The sequence below is a fragment of the Sinohyriopsis cumingii genome, chromosome 1 (assembly GCF_028554795.1).
Source record: "Sinohyriopsis cumingii isolate HCF-2022 chromosome 1, ASM2855479v2, whole genome shotgun sequence".
NCBI classification, from domain to species: domain Eukaryota; kingdom Metazoa; phylum Mollusca; class Bivalvia; order Unionida; family Unionidae; genus Sinohyriopsis; species Sinohyriopsis cumingii.
Window position 1 is genome coordinate 72,307,091 of NC_142961.1, and position 18,136 is coordinate 72,325,226.

The 18,136-nt window shown below is 37.0% G+C and overlaps 1 protein-coding gene across 1 annotated transcript in view; it reads right to left on the bottom strand.

The window, feature by feature from the left end:
* LOC149807106 (uncharacterized) overlaps positions 1-18,136 on the bottom strand; it is a 166,214-nt gene that overhangs the window by 138,408 nt on the left and 9,670 nt on the right. Inside the window, exons 5-7 of the mRNA XM_089962073.1 lie at positions 16,689-16,912; positions 12,074-12,183; positions 4,391-4,825 (exon numbers count right to left, since the gene is read on the bottom strand). Coding sequence (XP_089818199.1) covers positions 4,391-4,825; positions 12,074-12,183; positions 16,689-16,912 — 769 coding nt within the window. The remainder of the gene's footprint in view (positions 1-4,390; positions 4,826-12,073; positions 12,184-16,688; positions 16,913-18,136) is intronic.

Genomic DNA, 18,136 nt, shown 5'->3' on the forward strand with positions numbered 1-18,136 from the left:
AATGTAACATTTTTAGTAAATTATGGTTCTTCAAGAACACTTAAACAATCACACTAATGTTAGGAAATAAACTCTGATATCTCTTGAATCCAATCATCAAGAAAGATAAAATGTTACCATTCTCCATTACCTCTTGAATCCATCCATCAAGGAAAGATAAAATGTTACCATTCTCCATTACCTCTTGAATCCAACCATCAAGAAAGATAAAATGTTACCATTCTCCATTAACTCTTGAATCCAACCATCAAGAAAGATAAAATGTTACCATTCTCCATTAACTCTTGAATCCAGCCATCAAGGAAAAACATTTCACCTGTCTCCACTAACTACTGAATCCAACCATAAAGGAAAGACAAAAGGTTACCATTCTCCATTGCCTCTTGAATCCAATCATCAAGAAAGATAAAATGTTACCATTCTCCACTAACTCCTGAATCCAACCATAAAGGAAAGGCAAAAGGTTACCATTCTCCATTACCTCTTGAATCCAAAAAATGATAGACAAAATTTAAACTTTCTCTCTACCTCCTGAACCCAACCATCAAGGAAACAAAACTTTTCACTGTTATTGTTTATGCAACATATAGAAAAAGGGAATAAAGTCACAAATTACCTATCCTTTCCACCACTAGCTGACTACCCATATACCAGATGTTTACCCATTTAAGCTTGTGCTAAACATCAATGAGGATGCATGAATTGTGGAGAGGTGTTTTAGGGCTCAACTGTGATCAATTAAGTAATCTTAGAGAAACATAATTTACTTAAAATATCACTTTATCTGTCGATTATGTTTCTAAGACACATCAATGTTAGGATGACTGTAATAGGAGGAATAAACACATAAGCATCCAAACTCTACCTTGTGAATCCTTTGTGGAAAAATGGATGAGCCCCTAAATGAGGGATAAACGGCTCCCCTAGCATGAAAGCAGCACAACTGATGGTAATCTAACATGCTGTCATCAATCTATTTTTACTATGAAAAAAAAAAACCCAGGTAAATCCAGTGAAAGCGCTAAACCAATGCACATAGGAGGCTGTGCTGACAATAACTGGATCTGGTGATCATCTCGGCTGCAACCACTAGATTGCTAGATTCTCTTCTCGTGATGCAAAATCTAGGAAAAAGAAACTTGAGAAGGTTCTTTGTGTATGCCAGCCAATGGTTTCAATGTCTCACATTGAAATGTTGCCTTCTATCATCAAGCTCACAGAGATCACTTGAATCTCATGAGCTGAAATTTGTATGAAGTGTATTTGTCCAACCTGAACTGTAATCTTGTACTGGGAACACCAGCATATTAAGTCCCAGACCAGGACACAGAGGTCAGGTGATCTGGTCCCTCATCTGAGGAAGGCAACCAACAAATTGATAAACATTACAAGGATAACTTTCTGTAAAACTGATCCTACCAGAAGTAAAAAACATGAATTTATAGCCTTTATGGAGAAGTGGGGCAACAGATGAACACCCGAACCTTATGAATCGACATTCATACAAACCATAATATCTGGTTTGTGATTCTCCAGATGATGATCTTGACAAAAGAGGCTGTGATTGAACCAGGAGTGCCATCTTTAGAGCAACCTAAAAAGGCAGCTGAAAAGAAACAAGCCTGCTAATGCCTGTAGCAAAGCTGTCTCATGAATATCCACTCCCTGTTGAACACTGACAGCTTAATAAACCATAGTCTGCTTGGAATGAGATGAATGAGGCTGACTGGTTAAAAATTTCCACACCCAGATAGAAAAAGTGCTAGGAGGGGATAAGATCCTGCTTTTCTCAGGTCATTAGAAAGCCCAGATCGGAAAAAAGTGAGATAAGGCTGTGTATGCCCTTAAATAACAGAACTTTCGGTCACTTTGAAGGATGTCATCCAGGTACACTGCAGTGGCTGTGGACAATAAAGACCTGAACAGGGTGCCAATGGAGTTGATAGTTAACATACATACCCATGAATTCATGCTGATATTGAGACTGAATGGCAGAGCAGGAAAGTTGTAAACTGTTCCTTGGAATGCAAATAAAAGGAATGTACATAAAGCTAGATGGATAGGGATATAGCAGTATGTGTTGATCAGATCCAGACTGTTCACAAACTCACTACGTTTGATGGAAAGTTGTATTGTCACATTTCCATCTTCAGTCTGAATCATGTACTTGTTGTGTTGGCTGAGATCTATCATCAGCCTGAGTTAAATATTTGTTGAGCTGGCTAACATCTATTATCAGTCTTAGTTTGCTGCTGGCATTTAGCACCAGAAAAAGGTCTTGAAATACATTCCCAGAGAGTTAAACTTGTAAAATCTTTCTACTGCCAGCTTGGAGAGTACTTTTAATTTTCAGTAAGCATGAATAATTATTAGATGAATGCTTCTTTATTCTTAATGTGTATCAATATGAAACATATTGTACATTGTGTATCGCAATGCATAAGCACATCATTTCACTCCTACCAACTACACACGCATAGCTGCCAACCTTTCAGGCTCACAATTAGTGAAAATAGGGATAAAAAGTCGTGAATTTGGACCTGAATTAGTGCAAAAATACCATGACAATAACTCCATCCACTCTTACTGTCAATACTACACTATATCAAGATCACAATATAAAACTAAACCACTACATATATGCAGAAATATTTATTTATCAAGACATGATACTGTGGCAGACTTGAACTTCCTCAACTGCTTGATCATAAATTTGTTTCTAAACAGTTCAGACTTCTTGCCTGCTGGTTAATCTTGGTGACTAAAATTGCTGACAAATGTTCTGCAGCTAAGGAGGCCCTAAAGTCTGTCTTCTTTTTCCTCACTAGAGAAAATACTCTTTAGCTGTCACTGTTGCTGTGAGGAATGCACAGGAGCTGCAGCACTTTTGGTTCTTCCACAGGAAAATTTGGAAGTGATTTTCGAGTCCGGGAACATTTGTCGGAACAAATGTTTAGCATAGTCTCCAGCTGATAAAGGTAGATTATGTTCGACAAGAAAACTCACAAATAATGCTTCAGCGTTGGTAGCTTGCAGGTCTTCTGCCGATGGCTTAAAATATTCCACAGCTGAAATCTGTGAATTCTTAATTTTCCCAACTTTACGTGTTTTTTGCAATCGATGTGCTTTCTCACATCGTCACTGTGACGGCACACTGAGTGCAAAAAGCATGATGAATATCAATGTTTAATGGCAGAATGCACAGCCAATTTTTGATATATTTCAAATTAAACTTCACTTTTTGAGCAATACACTTCTTTTTCCTTTGTGGTGAAGACATTTTCAAGATCTTACATGCGATGCTGACCAGTAACTCAAACCAGTGTTGGTGACGCATGGGCGGAGAAAAATTCCGGTTAGGACCCCATTTCTCTCAAAAGCATTTGTAAAACTACTCTTATACATATAGATTAAAATAGGCTAAAATGCTTGCTACCGGGCCAACTGTACCAACTGGCTGTAGATCTACTAATATCGCAACCAGCAGTACCCAACCGTTTCGGCAACTCCGAATATCACAACTAGCGCTTAACAGGAAATCAGTTATTTTAATAAAACTTTAAAATAATCGAGAATTGGAAAATTCGTGAATTTTTGGCTTGCGGCGTGAATCCGTGAATCGCTGAAAAAGTCGTGAAATTCACACCAAATTCGTGAGGGTTGGCAGCTATGCACAAGCCATATACTAGTTTCTGGATGGAGACTCAGGATGTCACTGACATTGACTATGTCGATCTCTCTCTCTTTCAAACTTGTCTGCAGCACTGTGGACCATGTTCCTTCTAACTAGAAACTGCATGAGCAATACTGACTGCATTTTGTATAAGTGAGGCATGTGTCATGATTGTCTTTGTTGCATTTAGCACATCTGCTGACCTGAAAGTGTCAACCAAATCAACAAATGCACTCATTATAAATACAACTAAAAATTCAACCAGTGTTCACAATTAAAACATACAGAACATAAGCATCAAAGATGCTGTGTACAACTTGCCAGGTAAGAAAACTTGAGTTTAAAAACTGCCAAAATTATGAATAAATATCAGTGAAAAATCACAAGGTTACCAACTACTTGCAGAAACCTTAAGTTAAAATCTATGTGATACTATTTAATTCATGGAGAGAAATATAATATTTTCAGATATCGAGAGGCAGTACAGATCAATGTTACTTACAATGAAGCAAAGCTTAAACTGGTAAACATTTGATACAAGTAGCCAAATAGTTGTGGAAAGGGGAAGTAATTTTGGAAAAGTTTCTTCCCTCTTTCTACATGTCATAGACATTCTTGAAGGTCTAAATTCAGAAGGAAGAGTTTAGTTTCTAATATTACTGTAATAAAGAAACATATTCATTGGAGAAAACACATTTCTGAGAAATTTATTTTTACCTTATCATTAAAGATGGATGTAAAGGGAGGTAATATGATGGCCCCATGTTAACTGTGCATCCCTCAGCTTTGATGACAACTGGTTCTCCAAGTCTGCTTATAATGCACACTGAGCCACTCTTCAGAATGCATGCAACAAACAGTGAATCTGATGTCCATGCTAGGTCAGCTACCCACACCTGACGTCCCCAAGCACTGCTATCCTTAACTCCACATCCCTTCATCCCTGTTGCCAGCACTGTGTCCGTCAAAGGGGAAACAAAGAGCAGGCTAGTGTGATCAGCCTGGTTCTGATTGGCTGCTATAGCTAGAATCTGTCCATTATTCGAGTAGCTACAAACATAGGCCCCTTGAAACAATACAGGTTCATACTTTGGGTGGATTTGCTGGAAGGGGTACTCCAAAAGGCTCCATTCTTTGCTGAATATTTGATTACTGAAATAGAGGGCAAGAATAAGGGGTTACTAGAATCTTTTATGTCTGTGTGGACAGGATCAATTAGGAAATGCACATCCAATTTGTCAGTATAGTATAAATAAATTTGTTAAGTGGATTTCATCATTCTACCCACAAACTTTGCAAAGATGGTAAATTTCATCTTTATTTACCTTCTTTCTACAAAACAATTACTAAAATATTATAATGGGTACTCAAATGTCTGTTTGTAATGTTCTTTGAGTTGAAAAGTATCTAATGACCCGAAGAAAACAACTAGTAAGGTGTATTTATAGGTCATCTGGGCATTCACAGGGGTCATGACCACTCTTACCTCTCCCTTTACAGAGTGCCAAATAAATATGTAAAGTGTATTTATAGGTCACATGGGCATTCACACTGGTCATGACCACTCTTTCCTCTCCCTTTAGAGGCTGCCAAATAAAAATGTAAAGTGTATTTATAGGTCACCTGGGCATTCACACAAGTCATGACCACTCTTTCCTCTCCCTTTAGAGGCAGCCAAATAAAAATGTAAAGTGCATTTATAGGTCACCTGGGCATTCACACAGGTCATGACCACTCTCTCCTCTCCCTTTAGAGGCTGCCAAATAAAAATGTAAAATGTATTTATAGGTCACCTGGGCATTCACCCAAGTCATGACCACTCTTTCCTCTCCCTTTAGAGGCAGCCAAATAAAAATGTAAAGTGCATTTATAGGTCACCTGGGCATTCACACAGGTCATGACCACTCTTTCCTCTCCCTTTACAGACTGCCAAATAAAAATGTAAAACTGTAACTGGATATAAAAGCACAGATATGACTGAGACTGGGAATTTCATGTGGGAGTGGAGCAACCAACAGAAGCTGGTTTATTGCTAAAGAGACAATCCGACTCATAATTCCTATTGAATCTGATACAGCCCTGCTCTATGAATAGGGCATGAAGATAACTCCTTTGCTGCACAGATGCTAAGGCAAGAAAACCATTTTGAGAGTAAGGCTCTCGAAAGAAGCTTCATCCAGAGGTCTAGAGTGTGGGTGGGAAGTATTAAGAGGCCACGGACACAAGAAAGATTCCATTTAGGCATTAGAGAGTGAGACACTGGTCTTCACAGCTTGAAATACCTGATCAAGTCTGCTAAGTGAGAATCTGTCCAGATGACCAGACGTTTAAAAACGTGTGACTGTTGGAAAGAGCTACCCAATAATCCTTATTAGCAGAATCCCAGTTTAGTTTCTCTTCAAAAAGGAATAGAAGAAAAATAGCTCCCTGCACTCAAAGAGGGACATCATGGATTGATATGTTTTTCTACTATACCAATCACAAAAGATTCTCCATTTGGCAACATAACCATAAACATCTTCTCGTAGACTGAATGATGCACTCTGCAACTTTGATTTAAAACATTTCTTTGCAGATAGTGGGATGATCAAAATGATGAGCAGTGGAGTGCCTGACTTTGTGTTGAACCTGTGCAATCATCCTGATAGGTGGGAAGGTGCAAGGGAACATATGATCCCACTTCAGGCTAAAAGCATCAACTGCCCAGAACCCCTGGTTGTAGACTAGGGAAAGCCTAAAAGAGGACCTTACTCTTTAGCCTGGTGGCAAACAAACTCAACCAAAGGAGTTCCCCAAAGTTAGTATAGGGAGTCTGTTAAGGATATTGAAGCAACCATTCCATACAGACTATCTTCCCTTTTCTTGACAGACTGTCTGCCAAAATATTCTGTTCATGGTAGATTTGGAGGGTAATTCCTTCTAAAGATGCCCAGTGAAGGATGATACAAAACTCCATGCAGACAAGTGCATGTGTTCCTGCTTCTCTCTTGAGGTATATCATTGATGCATTGTCAGGAGACCATCATGCAGTTACCTCTTACTTGTGGACAATGGCATCCAAATTATTGATGTGGAGTGTAGATTCTTCCCAGGACCATGAGCCCTGAAGAATCAATCCTTCTGGCTCTAGATGTCTGCAAACAGGCTGGAGTGGGGTTCAGACAGTGGGTGGGGGATGGTACATGGAGACTCCAGCCTGAAACTGGTCACAATTTGTCCACCAAATCAGAAGGTGATGGAAATTACAACCTTCAAGGGGTCCCTGTGTTGTTTATGCAAAGTCAAAAGTAGAAACTGGAGAGGATGCTAGTGCAGTTTGCCTAGGGGAACCAGGTCTACTACAGAGTTCAATGTTCCCACTAGAGACAAAAAAACCGAGCTGGCAATGTGGTCTTTATTCTCAGCACCTCCAACTGGGACGGGATCTTGTCTACTTTGTCTCAAGGTTCGACAGACTAATTCTCTGTGAGGAAATTCATCCCCATGTAGTCAAAATCTTGAAATGCAGTGAGCTATGAATTCTCTAAGTTTGGTCCAGCCAGGTTACTATGGACCAACAGTGTGACAAATCTAGTCTGAAGAACTCAAGTTGGCTTTTGTGGATCAACCAATCTTTGAAATATTGGAAGACTGGGATAACTAGTGACCTTAAACAAGCTACAACTACTCCCATGACCCTAGTAAATTTCTGGGTGTGGAGGCAAGGTCAAATGGCAGTGCTAAAATTTGGAAGACCTCCTCATCTAAACACAACTGGAAGCACTTCCTGTGTAGAGGAAAGATAGAGATGTTAAGATATGGATCCTGAAGATCAATGGAAACCAAACAATCACCAGGTCTTATGGCTTTTCTGACTGAGGATGTGATCTCTATGTTGAATAGTTTCTCCAGCAGAAATCTTTTAGGATGGAAAGGTCAATAGCTGAGTGGAACTTCAGAGACTGTCATTGAACACTTTTCCTACTGCACACTTCTGAATAAGGGAGTAAACTTCTTCCCTCCTGTGCACCAGATTTAACTGCTGGAAGAAAAAGGGGGGACCTTAGCAGAGTGAAATTATGAAACTGAAGCCAGTAGCCATCTTTCATCATAGATTCAGCCCAGTCATTGATTCCTCTTTCAGCAGGCTGAATGAGGCTGTTGAAAAGAGGTTGCCATATGTTTACTAGTGACCTAAATTTTTTGCTTTAAGGATTCCAGTTTTCATGTGAAGGCATTCCCAAATCCATTTGAAATGTGAAATTGAGCTGCTTCTGCCTCCAAAGGTGAGCATATTAGTGGGTCTGGAAAGGCTATGAACCTTATAACCAGAACAACTATCGAGGGTCACAACATAAAGTAGGGGACAGACAACCCCCTACATTGTCTAGCAAAATCTTAGCACTTGCTAAAACCTTAACGAGAGCACCTTAATTGTAAACAAGCGAGGACACAGCAAGAGATCTGGTCAAGAGTTTGCTCCACGTAGTTTTTCCAAAATGGAAAGAATTTTAGAGTCACCAGAAATACAGATCACTGGGAAAGAGGTGGAAAACTTTGTTTACTGCTTTATTGAAACAAAGCTCTCATCCTACTCTGCCATCTTAATGTATGAGTTAGGGGCATGAGACCAAAGGGAGGTGTTCTGTATCAAAGGTATGTCCATCAACAAAGCCAGAAAGGACATCTTCATCCCACTCTCTTCTGGGATGCAGGGCTACATGACCCAATGTCTCTCTGTTGCTTGGGAGACTTAGGGGGAAGAAGAACTTGAACAGTATCTCCTTTCTCAGATTCAATGGACTGACTTTAGCAGTGCATTTGGCAGGTGAGTGAGGGCAACTACCAACCTGCATTAAGCATTTTAAGAACGTTCATCTCCATCCCTCTTTCTGAACCCAACTTTACAAGCAATTGTAGGTCCACAGCTTGCAGCAATGACTTCACAACTATGTGGCCAAAGTCCAGAAGAACATGGCTGCATGTAGAGAAAGAAAGAGCCAATCATTTCCCTGCAGTGGAAGTCCCCCACATAGGGATTTAGAGGGACAATAGTGAAAGGGGGATGCCAATCTGATTCCATCCCTAATATGGAAACTGTAAGCCAATTTCCATTTCCATGCAGGATGAAAAAAGAGTCTGGAGATGGTGATTTTACCCCACCTCTACCTCCTTACTGTTGAGGTTCCAATGACCAGTGCCCTGTACAGTGCCCACTGACTTCTCCCTCTCAAAAGGGCATAACTTACTCTCTGCCCTCACTAAACAAGGAGGGTGCTGCTCCTCCCAATAAGTAGGGCATGACTCACTCCACCCATTTATGTCATCACTTTGGAAGTTACCCACAAACCTTGAGAGTCTTTGATGAGATCTGGGTAATCCTTCTCTGAGAACAAAGAAAGAGAACACAACAAATTCTTAGGTATATGCTCAGTGAAATCCCAGACCTCATCCAACCATAGAATGAAGAAAGGACAACCATCTATCCTCTCACAGCATGTGCAAGAAAAGCAAGTGGGGTGTGTGTCCCAGGGGAATTTTTGCCAACTTCCTTCATCTATTGTTCTTAACAATCATACTTCCTTCAAATCTTTTTCTTAACAACCATGCTGCCTACTTCCTTAATATGGGGGCGCTCACCAGCTATTATGTACTTTTGAGAGAGTGATGTATGTAAGGTGAAGTTGTTTGTATTTAAAACATGCACAGTGGAGAGAATGTCGGTATACCTCCACGCTACTTTAATGTAATGTGGCTGAAATTTCTTTGGAGATTGTACTTATGGAAACTGTACATGATCCAAGCACACTGCTAACTAAAATGACTGCTCCCTTGTGCTCAAAAAATCAGCCTGAATTAGTCTAAAGTATACTATCCATAGCAGCTATTCAAATAGGGAAAATGAATTTTGCCAGACTAGACAATACCAGCTTCTGAAAGTGCAATGAATGAATTACCAAATATATAACATGTAAAAAAAGTTATCTGCACTTTTTTATACAACTGACCTCTGAAGTTCAGGAAATGAAAATGACCAAGCACTATTTTGAAAGGTGCACATCTGGAGTAAGGCCAAGCTGTATACTCTGTAACCCATATTACACCCATCAATCATACACCAAAATAAAGGGAAGTAAAGCTTCTTTGAACTATACCTAAGATATACAAGGTCTTTTTTAAATAGCCAGTATAACCAGTGAGGAAAGCCAGGGAACTTCTTTTTATTTAAAATTCTAACCCAATGCAAAATATGAAACTGTAGAGCGCCACCTATACTGTTTTTAACAACCACGCTGCCTACTTCCTTAATATATTGTTTTTATCAATAATGCTGCCTACTTCCTTGGTCTCAGATTTACACTGAATATATCTGAGAAAAGTATGTAACATTTTATTTTCAGAAAAATGAGTTTTAAATCTAAGAAAATATGTGGGATTCAAACAATAATAATGATACTTTAAACAAAAAAAACTTGTCTTCCTATTTCTGACCCATTTATACACATTGATTTAACAATACTAATACAAGGATGATTCCTTACTTTAACCTGCCATATATACTTGCTTATAAGTCACCATTATTTTTCCTTAAAATGCTATTAATGCAGAGTATGGGTTCATCTTATAAGCATGACATACAACAAATTTAATAAAATAAGGGGTAATATCAGAAACTCTGAATTTGTGCTTATGTACAAGTACTGTTAATTCAAATATTTGTATGCTTTCATGTCACTATTCCCATTCATGCATATATGGTATGTGCTGTGTTTATCCATTCCATGATGTTATTCATTACAAAATACTTGTATGTACAGTTATAAGCATTTTATTAACTTGAAAAAAAATACTAGTAAACTAAATATTACCCACCATAAAGTGAAGTGTCCACCAATGTTGTTGGCTGTGAGTGTTTACTCATAAGTATATTGTTTCCTTTTTTATGCAACTTCAAACACATGTATTATTTTTTGTGTTTTGCTGTAAACATGCTGCTTGTGTTGTATGCAATAAAAGTTTGATTTTTTTTTATATTTTTCTTTCCATAAGCCAGATCTAATTCACAGCTGGTATTTCTCCTGCCAATGGATGTAGACTGCTAAGCTCTTTATTGTCAACTTGAAAACAAAGTCATTGCTGCCTTTATGAAAGGCAGCAATGATTTTGTTTTCAAGTTGACAAATACTTTTGATTAGGCTGTAAATTTGATACTTGTTTCATGCCAAGTAGAGTCCTACAACTCCCTTTGTGCTTTTGACTATATTCCTTAGCTAGTAAAGCATGTTACAACCCTTTCATCAAGCTGAAAATCTGATAGCTGCTCACTTTTAACTCCATGTGATCCTGCTCAACACCTGACACCTATTCACTTGCATCCTTTAATAGATTTCATAGACTGTATGATCAAAGTGTCATTTACAGAACCCAAGCTCATTCTCTACATAAGTACCATTATATAACAGTGAAGCTGAGGAAATGTAGTTGAAAACTTTATTTCATCACTCAGACGATGATGAGGAATTCTTGGGCTTTGTACCAGATGACATTAGAGACAGTTATAGGATACTGTGAATCAAACAAGTGTGCACTCCACTTTCATTGTTTATTTGTTACAACATGTGAAACTAAAATATTACTGGATATTGTGAATCAAATCATTCTGGGACACTATTCTTATACGATTATGTGACCTATAGTAGAATTCATTAATGTATCATTTAAATAGATTTAAAGTGTCAAGTATTATTGATTTCTATGGATTTTCTGCCTCAAAAATGGAAAAAATGTAAGTTGTTGATTTATTTATGACATATTCCACGTATTAACATAACTGTATTTTACATTGATTTTGCCTTCTTTTTTTTCTCTGTCTATCCATCCAGTTTTGGCTTGTTTATTTTTCCAAAGTGCAGTTCTCACTGATGACAAGTCACCCCTTTTGCCAGATCCGACGTGCAAAATTCACTCCAACTTACAGGAGGGTCAAAGAGAAATTAGCTTTTTGCAGCTCACAAAACTAGTGGGGGAATTACAGTCAAGTCAACTTACAATTGTGCATATAAGGTAAAATCCTATTGTTTAAAACAACAGATTCTTTACTACAAGAAAATTCATTAAAATGAACTGGATTGCTGTAATGGGAGCCTACTTTATAGTCCTTCCAGGAGATGTATAAACAGCTGTTCTAGTTGTAAATAATCAGTCTGACTTCAAGAAAATGCTGTATCAATCAGAGTAGCTTTAAAACTTCTATTTACTGTCAATTAAAATGATTTACTTGACAGCAATAACATCATTATGAGTATTTCACCTCATTAAATACAATTCTGCTTCACTCTATCGGCTGCAACACAACCTCTGATATGGGAAACACAATCATGTACATGTACTTCAGGTAATAAAATTCTGTAGGTGGAATACCTTTTGGACTGTGCATTTGGTGCTTGATTAAATCTTATTAGAACTGTGACCATTTTTAACATCCTCCCTTGGTTAAATACTGCAGAATATTGACAGCACTCTCCTAGCACCTGCCAAAAGAAAAGCACACACATTTATAATTGCATCATTTCCAGTTGAACATACCCAACAAACATGTCAGCATATAACTTATACAACAGTACTTGATATGTCACTTCTTCCATGTCACACAAAAAATGACATCCGCTCTGGTGGCCTAGTGATTAGAGCATCTGCCTCAGAAGCGGGAGGTCATGGGTTCGAACCCCGGCCGAGTCACAATAAAGACTTACAAAAAGGGTACTAACAGCTGCCTTGCTAGGCGCTCAGCATTAAGAGGTTAGTGTTAGGACTGGTCGGCCTGGTGTCAGGATAATGTGACTGGTTGGGACATCATTCTACATGTCTGCAGCATGATGCCCCAGTGCTAGACATCACTATAAACTGCCACACTGCAGACAATGTAGTAATATGACTGAAAAATTGTTAAAGCTACATTAAAAATAATAATCACACACACACACATAAAAAATGGCACTGCTTCTATGTCAGTATATAACATATCCAGTTCTATAACATATGACACTGCTTCCATGTCAGTATATAACATATCCAGTACTATAACATATGACACTGCTTGTATGTCAGTATATAACATATCCAGTTCTATAACATATGACACTGCTTCTACGTCAGTATATAACATATCCAGTTCTATAACATATGACACTGCTTCCATGTCAGTATATAACATATCCAGTTCTATAACATATGACACTGCTTGTATGTCAGTATATAACATATCCAGTTCTATAACATATGACACTGCTTCTATGTCAGTATATAACATATCCAGTTCTATAACATATGACACTGCTTCCATGTCAGTATATAACATATCCAGTTCTATAACATATGACACTGCTTCTATGTCAGTATATAACATATCCAGTACTATAACATATGACACTGCTTCTATGTCAGTATATAACATATCCAGTTCTATAACATATGACACTGCTTCTATGTCAGTATATAACATATCCAGTTCTATAACATATGACACTGCTTCCATGTCAGTATATAACATATCCAGTTCTATAACATATGACACTGCTTCTATGTCAGTATATAACATATCCAGTTCTATAACATATGACACTGCTTCTATGTCAGTATATAACATATCCAGTACTATAACATATGACACTGCTTCTATGTCAGTATATAACATATCCAGTACTATAACATATGACACTGCTTCCATGTCAGTATATAACATTTCCAGTAGCATTGAAGAAAAAGTGCCATTATCACTGAGCTGTCAATATTTTCCCATTAGTTAAATGAATTTTCAGTACTGTGTAACAAAATATTATGTACTGACATTGACAGCATCTCTTTTTTGTTTTCCAATCACATTCAATTTTTAAAATATTGTTTTACTTTTGATATACTTCAACAAAATATATAAGGCATGACAACTGCATTAGAATCCTATACTTTAACAAAATATATAAGGCATGACAACTGCATTAGAAACCTATACTTTAACAAAATATATAAGGCATGACAACTGCATTAGGAACCTATACTTTAACAAAATATATAAGGCATGACAACTGCATTAGAATCCTATACTTTAACAAAATATATAAGGCATGACAACTGCATTAGAAACCTATACTTTAACAAAATATATAAGACATGACAACTGCATTAGAAACCTATACTTTAACAAAATATGTAAGGCATGACAACTGCATTAGAAACCTATACTTTAACAAAATATATAAGGCATGACAACTGCATTAGGAACCTATACTTTAACAAAATATATAAGGCATGACAACTGCATTAGAAACCTATACTTTAACAAAATATATAAGGCACGACAACTGCATTAGAAACCTATACTTTAACAAACTATATAAGGCATGACAACTGCATTAGAAACCTATACTTTAACAAAATATATAAGGCATGACAACTGCATTAGAAACCTATACTTTAACAAAATATATAAGGCATGACAACTGCATTAGAAACCTATGCTTTAACAAAATATATAAGGCATGACAACTGCATTAGAATCCTATGCTTTAACAAAATATATAAGGCATGACAACTGCATTAGGAACCTATACTTTAACAAAATATATAAGGCATGACATCTGCATTAGGAACCTATACTTTAACAAAATATATAAGGCATGACAACTGCATTAGAATCCTATACTTTAACAAAATATATAAGGCATGACAACTAATATAACTTTAACTTAACATGGACAATGAACAGACTGACTCCTACAAAATTACACACTATAAAAATTATGGTAAACAGAGCTACCATCTATGGCCATTTATAAGACAAATCCAACTGCAACTGCACAGATCCAGATCTGCCATTGCATAAAGACTGACATATCTGGGTCTGTGCAATTTGTTAGGAGTAATCAGTAGAACAAACGACACAGACCCTGATCTGCAGGCACATTATGTTATGCAGATTAGAATCTCTGTTGTCTGCAGTTTGACTCTATTTATAAGGAGTATATAAGGAAGATAAAAACTGGCAGCTCATTCATATTGTTAATCTTGAACCCCACTAGCAGAAAATGAGTATATGCACTAGAATCATCCCCTTGTATTTGCAACATGAATTTATGCATTCTTTACAGCATGTTAAATATCGAGGAAGAAACACAGAGATAAAGGTATTCAAAAATAGCTAATCACACAGAACAGTTTAGTACTACCCGGTATCTGTACATAATGTAATGCAAAAGGTAGATCATGTGGGTGTTTTGCATGAACAAAATAGACACCACATATACTGGATTATAAATCAAGTTAAACTGCAAAACAACAAAGATACTGATTGGCCATCGCATAATGCACCTGCAGATCAAGGCCTAGGCAGTCTGCTTTACTGATTACTCCTAATAAACCACACAGACCCAGATCTGCCAGTGCATTATGCAATGACAGATCTAGGTCTGTGCCATTTGCAGGTGGACCTTTCTTATAAGCAAGTACATGGTAGACTGAAGTGCTTCCTCTGCTAATATGGTTTCATGACAAACTCCAGTGAGTCAAATTTGAAAGCCCAGATCCAGATGGAACATAAATAAACCAACATTTGAAAATGGCCACAAGAACTGTCTTTCTAAAAAAAAAAATTATTGTGTTATAAATACATAACTGAAGGGCAAGCCATACTGGAAAATCATAAGAGCTGGCACGTCTGCAAACAGATTTGCCAAAAATATCGGGTCAGCCTGTAAATTTTGATTTTGCCCATCTCTGTCTTTCTTATAAACTTTTCTGCAGCAATTTGTCCCATCAGACCATCGACTGCAAATGGTGTACAGTAAGGTTATATTCATGGTGTACAAGTGAAACATAAGTCATGATTTTCCTTCACTGACTTTCAATTTATTTGCCATTGGTACCTATCATCGCCAATGTATATCTTAAATGAGAAGTAAAAAACCAGAAGTGTCAACAAATCAACGCCCACACTTGCTAAAATACAAGTGAGAAATTCAACTAGAATTTGCAATATAAAAAAAATATACAACCACAAATATCAATGTGACCTTGTGCAGGTCAGAAAAATAAAGCCCAAAATCTGTGTAACTATGAACAAATATCAATGAAAATTAACAACTAACAAAAACTTGTAGAAACCTTAATTAAAAATACTGTATGACACTTTTTGACTGATGGATAGAATTAAAGACAGTATTCCACTTGTAAAGCAAAGCGACTCAACATATATATTATACTTATATGTCCAAGAAACTGGGATCCAAAATGTATAACTTTTTAACCAGGCCAGTATTGGATAATGAATATCCACTACTTAATCTGTGCCTTCTTTGATTCATCAACTAGTATCACAAAATATTCAGTTTCCTTTGCATTATTTAACAAAAGTTCCTTAAATTTTCAGCCATACCAAGGATTACAATATATGCAGTTTTTCTCTCTCCACATGAAAACCTGAATTCAACTACACCTTCAGAAAACATGGCTGAAAACAGTTCTGATGTGGATTCATTTGATTTGACTTAGTACTGTCTAAAGTGTTTACAGCACTTCCTTCAAAGTATCAGCCTGTGAGTCATTTAACTGTGATTGCTTGGGAGGGAGATCTGACTCAAGTTTTTGATCCACCAGATGCATCTGGAGATGGACTGGGAGATCTGTAATTGACAGATCATTTTCTATGAATGACTGTACAAGGATTCCAAAGTGGTTACAAATAATTGATATTACTTTACTTGGTCTACTATCCCATTTCCCCAAATCTAAAAACTTAATATTCAAAGCACACACTGCCACATACCTATCTCCTCTGAACACTCATCCATGAGTTTTTGGGACCAGTGATTTCTCTAGTCTACTTTGATTTTTCAAATAAATATTTAAAGCTCTGAGTGTAAAAGGTACAAATAATAAAAGAATTATTTGCAGACCTCGTAAACCCATCTTAATTAATGTTAGGGAATGTGTAAGAGCTGAAGTTGGCATTAAAATTTATTACAAAAAACAGAAAGATACTGACCTGACTTGAGAAGAATACAACATCAAAACTACATTCCCTGTTGTCTGCTGTGGGAACAGGAACACCTGATGGAACACCCAAAACGTGCCATGTGCCTTTCAGCTCTTGTTCTCTGGATCTTACAAGAGATTCCCCCTTGTTCATCTCCCAGATAAAGAACTGACTAGTCCCCAGAACCAAGAACACATGTTTGAGGTCATCAGAGGCTGCCAATGTACACCGGTCTATTACAGAAGAAAAAAAGAATAACACAGATGCATGGGAAAAACACCCAACCTATTTTCCATGTTTAAGAGTTTTCTGGAATATATAAGGAAGTTTCTAGTTCCATTCTGATGGCTGTTTATCAACTGCTACATTAATATTTTTCCTTACCCGTATTGGTACAATTTAAAGTGTTTCTTACTGACATGCTTATTACATCAATAATAATAGTAAATCCAACTAAAAGTGTCAACTGATACCCGGGCACTCAGGTACTCGTCCTTTCATAATTACCCAGGTAATAAAATAGCTATAGGACATGAAAAAAGCCAACACTTTTCCAAGTTCAAATCAAAGATTATATCTGGTGACATCAGGAACACAGTTCAAGAATTGTGTCATGTGACATTCATCCATCATAGACCTCTCTACTGATCTTATATTTTGATTGTGTGTGACCGTTTGCCTATTTACATCAAACAGTTTCCTTATTTTCTATTTATAGTAACTGTAGATGACACGTTTCCAAGAAAACAGATGGATTTCTTGAATTTCAAACCATGTGTCACAGATTCATTTTAATTTGATACAAAATTACATAGTAGACCAGTCTATACTGAAAAAAGACATAGCACAAAATATTAAGTGTATAGATGTCAACAGGTACCTGGGTAATCAGGTTCCCACCCGTTAATAACCCATGTAACACATGTAAAATGAACAACCAGATACCCATTTTTTAAAAAAGTATTCCAAGTTCAGATCGAGACACAGAAAAACGATTACAGTCTGAGGTTTATGTCACGTGCGCATTTATTCATCATCACAATTGCTTGTATGGTTGCTTAAAATTTACTTGTCATACATGTACTATATAATAAATACAGGGGAGGACTCTTCTCTCCTTTATCACATGACCTATTTAAGAATCAACATTGATATTTAAAGCTAGACCATCCTAACTTTGTGCCTTTCATTGGTTTGTGTGTCATTTTTCTCGTGACTTTAACAGGCTTGTTTTGAGTTCCTGGTGACATTAACTAGAGCGACACTAATTACTGATTAAGAAATGTATAATTTCTTAATTTAGCTAAATATGCAGTCAAGCAGTAACAGAACTTGCACGTGGGACAGTTAGCAATGACTACTTACACTAGAATCATAGGATACAATAACTACTTACACTAGAATCATAGGATACAATGACTACTTACACTAGAATCATAGGATACAATGACTACTTA